Below are 10,632 nucleotides of genomic sequence, written 5' to 3' on the forward strand. Positions count from 1 at the left end.
TATTTGTATGTACCTGTTTGTTACTTCAGACGAGGGAAGGAAGAGGGAGCGAGAAGCAGTGGAGAAAGTGTACAGTGAGGCGAGTGGACTGAGAGAACAGGTAGACAGACTCACTGTGGAACTCAACCAGCAACAGCTCCTGCTCTCACAGACTGTACGTGTATTAGTCGCAACAACAAGAACAATTTAGTTACATTCATTCATAGTCATAATCAAGTAAAAAATAAACAAATAATGATGGAAATTAAGAGACGTCAGCGGACGAAATCATTGAATTGCAGGGTGCTGTCATAAATTTACTGCCAGTCGACTACAAATTAAATAAATGATGATATAAAAATAGCTTATCTAATTAGAAATGGTGTGACCTCAAATTAAGCCTGCTTACAAATAACTGTGATGAAAATTAATTGTAACTTTTCCTTACGTATAATAATTTTTCACGGTGCATAAAATTGAGTCGCTGCTCAGAATTTTCAGCTACTTAACTTACATGGTATTGCCACTAGCAAGGCTCGTTTTAAGTGTTTTCCAGGTCCTAAATCCGAGAATCAAATCCCGTAGTCTCCCTACGCTCTCAAAAATTTTACGGGGGTTTTAGTCGTTGTTTGGTGCGCTTTAGCGAATTCCAGCTTTGCCTGTTTTTCAGCTGTAGCAAGCGTTGTCAAATCGGAATGTAGACTTTTTTCCGGGTTAACAACTACTTTAACAAAATTAAGTGAACCAATTGCTGACATGCTCATGTCTCATGCTCATGCCCACTGACATGCCCTAACCTCCTGGGTGCAATGCTTGTAACTGGGAAATTTTTCAGAATTAAATTGATTTTTTTGTCGGTTTCATGGATTTCGTCCCAACTTTTGTCGGCTTACTTAACGGATGCATTAAATGTTTTAATACTTATTCTAAATTGCTTGCTGTATAATAAATTCAAACCCCTATGTGATTTTTAGGATCAATCAAAACAACCGGTTATGAGATATGCTCCTGCATGATCAACTCAGCCCAATTTTTTTACTCAAAAGTTAGGGCCCTCTGAAAGAACAAATATTAGATTTTTTTTAGATCATTTTTAAAATTTATTTTGACCTATCTCGAAAACACCCCGCAAAATCTAAACTGTTTGGTTCAATCCAAAGAACGCTTTATAGGAACATTTTCTGCATATTTTGCTACGACCAAATTGTTGTATACAACAAGTTATGGCCCTCAGAAAAAAATTTTTTTTTTCTTTCTCAATAACTACACTTCAAATGTGAGTTTTTGGATTCAATGGAAACAACATGATATAGAATGCGCCCGCCCCTTGCATAATTAACTAAGCCCAATTTTTTAACACAAAAGGTATGGCCCTCGGAAAAGACAATTGTTTTTTTTTCCGTTTTTGAAACTAATTCAATTTTCTCGAAAACTTCCCACTGTAATCTGAGTTTTAACGTTCAATGGAAATAACAAGTTGTTTGAATCAATTCTGTATGAGCGGCTACGCCCTAAAATTTTTCACAAACAAAGCTATGATTCTCGGAAAAGTAAAATTTTTGACTTATTGACAGTTTTTTGGAAACTTTTTGACTTTTCTCGATAACTACCCTGCCAACTCGTAGATTTATTTAGTCAATCGAGAAACCCGGTAATCTTGGAAATCTTCTATGCTAATGCGGCTACGACCTTTGTGCAGAAACAAGATATAGTTTGCGGAAATCAAGTTTTTGAGCTTTTGACCGTTTTTTAGAAACTTTTTGACTTTTCTTCTTATAAATGACCCTGTCAAACCTGAGATGAAGAGTTTAATCGAATGATCAGATGGCAAAAGTTTTTAGTGTAAAAGCTGCGTCTTCTTAATTTTTTGTAAGAAAAATGTTATTCTCTGGGAAGATCTCAATTTCTCATAAATTTTCACCTTTGTCATTTTAGTTGATAAACAATTATGGTTTTGGACTAAGTCCAAATTTTGAAATTGCCCATTTTATCACACATCAGTATAACAAAGTTATCAAAACACCTACCACCAGCTTCATCTGGGCCCCTAGTTATCTATTATCGAGGCGTACGAAAATTTTGGTGCTTGTTTTTCACATTTTTCATTTTTTTCTTTCTTATTTCTTTTACTTTGTATTGTATCGCAAGTGTTGCAAAGCTCCGCTTCGCTTCTGTATGAAAAGTGTGTGTTTTGTGTTTTAGAAAAGTGAAAAAGCTGGTTTGGAGGGGGAGGTGGGGAGTGTGAGGCTGAAGATGGAGGCTCTGGAGAAGACACACCTAGTGGAGGTGGACAAGCTGAGGCTGCAGATCAACACACTCACTGGTAACTGAATACTGACAATATCGAAACAAAGTGGGATAGTCGGTTTCTGTGCAAATAAGGCAGAATTTTCTGCCAGTATAATACAATCGTTGCAAAATTAATATATATATTTTAAAGAAAATCGTTTTATTTTTGTTTGGTTTTTTGACGATTTCGTGGTTATAAGAATAGGATTGAAGTTTTGAAAGGCATTAAACAATAGAGAAAATTTCTTAAAATTCGCCACACTTAAATAACCAAAAGATTAATCTGATAAGTTCCCGAAAACTTTTATGAAAAATTGAGTTTTCAAGCGATCCTGATAAAAATAAAATTGGTCCGTAGAAATTAAGTATTTTCTGAATGCAAAATCTTTTTAATAGAACAATTGCTCTTTTCTAATTTTCTGTCTGTTTTTGAATTTCGGACTTCTTTCGTGAGATTAGACGCCAGTTTTTATTTGTAGATGAGAAGCAGATAGTGCAGGAGAGTCTGGAGATTGAGAACATGAACTTGACAGACCAGCTGTTGCAGGCCACTGGCCAGATGGAAGTGCTGGCTGCTCAGAGGGACTCCCTTCAGGCAGAGAAGGGACAGCTGGTGCAGAACTGCGAACAGGCCAGACACGACTACAACACTCTCACTGCACATAACAGCACTCTAGGTACAAAGCCAGTATTTGATCCCACTTGACTACTGCACTTCACAACAAAGTCAGTTATTCACTTGACATGCCAACTAGCATTTCTTCAGTTATAGTTTAGATGGCTATGCTGATACATGATGAATCTTACAGAATTCAAGTATTTATAAGGACAATGGCTATCGTATAGGTCTGCTTGTGTTCTTTAACGCATATCGTTTAGTTTATCGCATTTTAGTTAAGTAACAGTAGGTGGATTGAATTATATCGATGATTGACTTATCGTTAGACAAAGATGGGTTGTTTTCTTGGTAATTCATTTTGGTAATAGAACGAAGTGATGATTGAATAAAAATGATTCGAGGATTGGGGTATTTTGGGATCTTTTCCATAATAGCTCTAACCTAGTAACAAAAAAAGGATAGCCTCACCATAGTAGGGTTTTTGTTTTATCCCCTTGCCTATATAATACAAAGACTCTTTTATATTGGTGCTATAACCATGGCTAGGCTATGGGGTGTGTGAATTTTGCTATGGGGATGGGGAGAACAAGGATTTTTTGTATTGCAGAGGAGGACTTGAAGAAGGCGCATGGGGCGATGGAGAGATTACACGAGAAGCTGGAGCAAGTATCTTCTTATGGGGCAGATGATCGGAGGACGAGTGAGGAGCAGATTGCGGAACTGCAGTTGAAAGTAGCCGAGTTAGAAGAGAAAGCAGCGGAATCAGAGGATTTGAGAGGCATCATAGCCACGATGGAGAAGAAGTTGGCGTCATCAGACAACACCTTGAAGAGCTACAAGAAACTGTATATGGATGAGAAGGCTAGGAGCCAACAGAGTCAACACCACCTGGCTCGTAGCCACACTTACTCACCGGACAGAGGTGTCTCGCAGAAGGAGAATGTACTGCCTATGCTGTCGCATAGAATCAAACAAGAGGTTGTCCAACAGTCTTTTCTTTCTTCAATTTCATGTTCTGTATTTGTTTTATTTGTCATTGGTAACATAAAAATCGTAAGTTCAGCGAAAAATATAATGTCTGAATGAATCATCATCATCAGAGATGCAAAAACTACCAAAATTTTCGTTACTGGCCTCAAATTCAAATGACCACAAAATAAAAAAAAACATAATTGGTACGTAATTAGAATTTGTCAATTAGGCGTTAATTGTGCTGTGGTTTTGAAGGTTTTGCAATCGTGTTTAAGAGTCGATGAACGTAGTCCAGACTCTTATATAGGTCGCGATTATTTTTTTTCAGGAAAAGTCTAAAATTTGTTCTTGCTCAAATTTAGTCCTTTTTTAGCGGTCCGAATTTTGATTATTTAAGTTCAGTTCTCCTTTGTTAAAAGGAAAGGCAAACTCCACTATCGAACGGCAAAAGTGTGAAGGTCACAAAAAACGTGATCGGCTCCTAGTTTCGAAAGTAGAATTTAGTTTTCAGATTTCCCAGCTACATGAAAATTTTGTTACTGATTTCTCAAATTGGGTTCATTCGATCTAGAAAGTGTCGATCATAAATTGTTTTAGAAATTCAAAGAGCTCAAAGATAATATTTTTTCTTGGATATTCAAAATGATATTTTTTCATAAAACCAAGTCACTATTTCTATGTTTACTTGCGTACATTGACTCTTTTCTAACTGTCTGTTGGCTATATTTGTTGCCTGTTTTTTTCCATATACTTGTATGTCTTTACGCTTGCGATTAGCAAGCGTTATCAAATCGGAATATAGGCGTTTTTCGGGTTAACAACTAGTTAAACAAAACTAGTTGACATGGCTGTTCTGATGGGATGCACGAAAACAGATTTTTTGAGCATGTCTGCGTTTTAAATGGCCCTTTCTTTCGAATTTTTGTGGCTTTCAAAACAAGTTTTTTTGCTTATTGTTTCTTCGTTTTTAAGGGTCGATGAGCGTAATTCAGACCCTTATAATAGATCGCTATTATTATTTTTCCTTTTTTAACTTGGGTTAACTCTATCGAAAAAAGTCAATCATCAATTGTTCTAGAAATGCAAAAAGCTTACTGGGCATCTATATTTTTTCTTTGAATTCGAAAGTTGAGATTTTTTTAAAAGCAAGTGTTTTTTTTTCTGTTTCTTTGCATTCATTCATTGACCCTTTTACAACTCTGTTGGCTTTTTTTTCTTTCTAGTTTTCTTGAGCTTTAGCGGTTTCAGCTTATAATATATCTGTTTATTTGCCTCATTTTTCATCGTTTGAAGGGCAAAAATTTTTATTGCATTTGTGTTCTTGAAGGAGGTGTGAAAAAAGGGAGCTCAAAATGTTTTTTAACTAAGTTTTTACAGCATTTTTTTCGAGGCGTTTGTCGTCTACCCAAGTTTTGTCTGCTCAGTTACCGTTTGATGAATATTGTTTTTCAATACTGATTTCACACTGGCATTTGTGTTTTCTGTACATTTCAAAATCAACCGCCTTCAAGACAAAGTTAAAAAATCGATATTTTTTTAGGCTTGCTGCTGTTCTATTTTTTCTTCTCCTCTGGTAAATATGTATGCATGTTGTAGGCCACTGTCACTGGAGGCGATGTGCACTATGAGCGGCCAGTGACTCGACAGGTGGTGTCCACTTCCAACTTGGTAAGTTCACTTATAACTAGTGTTGTCTTTTTTTACGATCGCGTTATTTGTGACATACTCGATTGCTGGTCTTAAAATTATTTTGATTCAATCGGAAAAGAATTCCACAATAGCCAGCTTTTAATCTAGATTGTTTTTTTTGTGTGATTAGAATGATCGTTTTGAGACGCTGCCTGCTCGGTCCAGAGTACCTCTTTCTGGCTCTTCATCTACCACCTTCTCAACTCCTTCGATGAAGCTGAGGAGCAGAGTGATGGCCTCACAGAACTTCGCCGACTCAGTGCCCAACGAAGAGTCCCTCTACAAGTTCTCAGGTCAGAGAAAAAACAGTCTTAGCCTTCTTCGGGGGTGGGGGTTTTGGTGTTCCTAAATATTTCGATGGCTAGTAATTGAATCAATGTAGCTTCAATTACAACAATTTTATGCTCAGTTTTTATAAATGGAGGTTTTCCTTGATGAACTAGAAAATTCAAAAATATATGTTATCTAATTTTTTGTCACCATTCTTTTCAATTTGCTTAGCTTCAGTGTCGCACATGTCAATAAATGCTCTATAAATGTTTCTTATTATGACTGCTGTGAATTGGGCGTGTAATGTGAGTGTGTTAAAATGACTTTGCTTTATAGATGTGTTGGACATGATCCATCCTGACATGGCAAGTGTGCAGACACGGATGAGTGACCTTCAGAGACAGGAGAATGTCCTGCCAAAGTCACTCCTAACTCTCTCCTCATACCCCACAGACACCATCACTTCATCTTCCCAATCCACCGTCGCCCAAGCATCAACATCCTCTCTACACTCGGCCGAGAACAATGTCATGTCGGGCTTAAGAAACAGACAACACCCACCCAACTCGCACCTTCGTAATAACCTCAACTGGACCTCGACGTCATCGTCGTCCAGCTCCTCGTCACTCTTGAGTGGCAGTGGAACCTCGACAGGATCCGAAACTCTTGCGAGGACTGTACCTCACATTAATCTACCAGGTATGTGCAATACATTCACACTGGTGCCTCATTTCATATACTGCGTGGATGCTTGCAGAGCATGTCGATAAAAATAGATATGAACTGTCTACTTACAAACTAATATTCGATATACCGATAATTATTTTTTCGCCCAGAAATTCATGAATGACACTTGTCAATGATGTTTTGATCATAGTGCAAAAAGATGTGATGATGCTGATGTTCTTCTGTATATAACGTAGCTTGTCCATTTCTAGGATATGTTCCCTCTCGTGAGATGCGGGGTCTATCTGGCCAGACTCTGGATTCCAGTGGTAAGAGGAGTTCCATGATGTGGATCAGTGCCAATCAGGGACCAGGAGAGGCACGTGGTCATGGGCAGGATGAAGACGAAGATGAAGGGTTGAATAGTGAAGATAGAATGAGTGAGATTGAGAGGAGGAACTCGATGTATCCCAGACATCTGCAGTCGTGCTACCCAATGGAGAATTTAACAGACAGCACAGGGGTGAGTTCTCAGTAGGAATAGACACGAGTTAACTCGTTCAATGAATCCCTCTTGAAGCGTTTCATTTTTTTTATTTCACTCAACGGAATTAATTTGGATGAAAATGATTTCTAGAGCTAATAGCAAAAAATTACAACTTGGATCTGAGCGGTAACGCGTAGAAAGAGTTCATTTTCTTTGATCGGTTGGTTTGGCTGGTATGGCACTTCCATGAAACGTTCTATCAAGTTCTATGTCCTCTCATTAATTACCATGGGACAGCTGCAAGTTTATGCTGTAACACATACAAGTTTATGGCTAGTTATCTTTTTGTGCAGGATGTCTTTTGTAGCGAGTTGATGTATGCTGCGTTTTGAAGTAGTGTGGCTAAAGAATCTTTGATTGAGCACAATAGATAATCAATTTTAGAACTGAACTGGTCATGTTCATGAAAGCTCTAGTTATGTTTTGTTTTGGGACGAAAACGAAGCTGTTTATTTTTGGAATTGTTTTGGGATCTGTGCTTTGTTTAGTCCGCAACTCGTGCTGCGGCATCCGGAGGAAGGAAGCGTCCAATGCACCTGACGTCATCCATGGATATGTGCGAGGACGACAACCTGAACTCAACGGGAGTCGAGAACAACCCCCCTTCGGGGTCAACCGGGACTGCCCCTCGTGGCGCGAAGCAGGTAAAGCGGGGCAATGTGTTGCCCGACAGAATGAATCACCCGCCTCTTTCTGGGTCCGACTGCCTGTTTTCGCCCGAGGCGAGAATGACTGCATCACCTTTCCGTTCTTGTCTGCCACCATCTGTGAAAAAGCTGAAAAAGGTGCTTCTTTTAACCAAACCTCAAATTGCTTTTACTGGTTTAATTTATTAGCAGACTGAAAAAAAACTCAGTTGGTCCTTCGAAAGCATTTTAAATCAAACAAAAGATATTTTAAAAGCATGCCTGTCTACGTTAGAGAAAGTTTTAAGCTCGAATCCAAGAAGTCGGAGATATAGAAAATTAGATGGAAAGTCAATAAGACATGCGTAAATTGTCTAACATTGAAGACGGCGTTCATCTAATTTTTTTTCCCGATAAAATGCATTAGATGTATTTATGCTGTTTTAAACCCTTTGAAAATTTTTGTTGGCATGCTTGTTTTAAGAGTTTAAAATATTGCTAATATGCGGTAATATTTAGCTTGTTTTTCTTATTTTTAAACAAGAGAGAGATAGCGAGCGTGCTGTCATATTACGAAGTTAACTCTTTTCCAACCCAACTTGCAAATAAAAGTCTCTTTTGGTGGCAATTTGTTGGCATAGCGTTGGCAACTGAATAAAAAAATTTTTTCTGCTTAAATTTTTTTTCTGCTACAAGTTCCTTGTATTTGACGAATGTCAAGCGACCATGGCGCAGACGTAACGATGAGAAAATGGTAGTGTCCACGTCCGATGTTTTTTGCTTGTGTTTGCGAAGTGCAGCTCCGTCTAGGTGTAAACGATTGTGTATGCATTTTGGCCTTTTTCCCATAGCACATAAATTATGATCCATGAAAACATAATTTATGAAATGCTAGGGAGTAGAAAAGAAGGCGGTTTTGTGATCGTTTCATGATGTTATCAGTTTTGATTATATTTTTATTCTTCGATTTTCTCAACTGCGACGTTTTTTTTGTTTATGTTCACAATTTTTTTCTATGACTTACGAAATGTATATTTTCAGAACAAAACTGCAAAGCTGAAATTTTGCGTGCGAAAGAAAATTGAATGAATCATAACAAAATCAAAACTGATCATATCATATGACGATCACAAAAATTTCAAGACGATCATTGATAACCAAAAAGTATCCAAGAAACAATTTCATTCGCTCTTCACCATTTAGACCCAATTTTCCTTCGCTCTCAGAGAAAAGTCTTCTTCAGTAGTATTTATGAGCGAAGAGGGCTTAATAGTTGTGTTTTTTTATGTTTTAGGGCCATACTCCTCTGACTATGCCCAGTCCACAGAAGTTAGTGCAAAGAGTGACAAAGGGCAGGAGGTCCAAAGTAGGCCCAATGGTATGTATATACCAATCATGTCCTCATCTTCTTTGTATGCTTTGCAAGCACTACACACGCGCGAGGGAAATATAGAATTACATTTTGTTAGAGATTAAATTTTGTATTGGTCTCACGCTTTTTTGCTCGATTTTAAGGCTCCTTTTTCACCCAACTTCCAAAAGAAACTTTGGCGTAATTACAACCACTGAAATTGAACATTTCAAATGTCTGAGCCATGAAGACAAAAAACGTGGCGTTGTTGATATGAAATTATTTACAAAATTGAAAAAAAGCTACTAAGTAACTGATTGCTTTATCTAAAAACGACGAGAAACCTTCTGTTCATTGACTTGAGATTTGCGACGATGAACACCGGATAGCTTTTTTTTGGTCACGTGATAATTTAGCGTCTGAGTGTAGAGTACTGAAACTGTGAGACGAAATGAAATAAATTTTAAGTTATATTTATAGGACACTGTTCCGGAGAAGTCCTCGGGCTCCAAACAGGATCAGCAGAGTAGTTCAGCTTCTGCCTCTAGTGGGGATGGGGCCACTGGGGGAGGAGACAAGAGTGGGACAGGGGGGAGTGTGTTCATGGAGTTCCCGAACACTCCCAAGGACAAGAAACGAAAGAAGAAGTCGGGTTTGCTCGGATAGAATCAAACGCAAAATAGAAAAATGAAGGAAATTTGAGTGCGGTTTTGATCTGAAGTGGCACTGATTTGTTGTTTGAGTTGGACGGATCAATACCTAATACGACTGAGGTGGTATAAGGGGAAGAAAATAACGATAGATGACTATTGAATCGGAACGAACCAGCATCGTTGATTGAAAAGGGATTTTTATTTGTTTTGTGGTTGTTAAATGAATTTCGTGTTTTAGCACTTTGCAAACTTGTTTGCGTGATTTTTGTTAACAGATTGTTATTTGGTCAGATTTTAATTAATCAATATTTTAACGAAAAAGATTTTACCATTTTTTCTTTGACGAGATGAAAGCGGTATAATATATTGAGCCAAAAAATGTAAACTAATTAGCTATTACATGAGTCGCGAACTAAAAGTCAAAATTAAAAACAAAACCATGTTTTTTCGCGGGTACCGCAGCAACTCGCAAGAAAAGACAACTCGCAACAAAATGCAACTTGCAAAATTTAAGGAAAGCGACAACTCTAATAAAGTTTTTGAAGCTCATTGGAAACTTTATGTTCTCGGTTTGAGGCCGCCGGTGGGCGCGCGTCGCCGATTAGCGGCGATAACCGGCTCTAAATTTCGTATGAAGTCCTGCCCTCTGATGGCAAGCTCGCAACACGTTGGCGCGACTGCGGCGGTGAGTATATTGCGAGTTGTCTTTTAATGCGAGTTGTGGCACTACGTTTTTCGCGCCATATGTATTTAAGTTATTGAAGAGCGAAATTGACCTTCATTTTAAGACCAAATTAACAAAAAAAAAAACGGTAAAAATCAAACTTGACAGGGGAGTAATTTTAAAATTTTCCCCACAGTAAAGAAAGTCAGACCTAATGCACTGTCTCTCATGACCTACAAATGACTTTAAAATGCAGTTCTGTTGAAAATCCCTTTTTTAAACGTTTTTCCATGCCTTAAATACTTTT

The 10,632-nt window shown here is 37.9% G+C and overlaps 1 protein-coding gene across 1 annotated transcript; it reads left to right on the forward strand.

The window, feature by feature from the left end:
* Window positions 1–29: 29 nt before the first annotated feature.
* LOC134845093 (nuclear mitotic apparatus protein 1-like) lies at window positions 30–9,970 on the forward strand (the record flags this gene model as incomplete). The annotated part of the gene is given in 11 exon segments (XM_063861945.1): window positions 30–154; window positions 2,182–2,302; window positions 2,748–2,945; window positions 3,495–3,865; window positions 5,456–5,527; window positions 5,679–5,841; window positions 6,155–6,517; window positions 6,757–7,007; window positions 7,520–7,816; window positions 8,952–9,035; window positions 9,489–9,970. Coding segments are annotated over 10 exon segments (2,055 nt in total). The 3' UTR covers window positions 9,675–9,970.
* Window positions 9,971–10,632: the final 662 nt, after the last annotated feature.

This window comes from Symsagittifera roscoffensis, chromosome 4 (genome assembly GCF_963678635.1).
Source record: "Symsagittifera roscoffensis chromosome 4, txSymRosc1.1, whole genome shotgun sequence".
Lineage (NCBI taxonomy): Eukaryota > Metazoa > Xenacoelomorpha > Acoela > Convolutidae > Symsagittifera > Symsagittifera roscoffensis.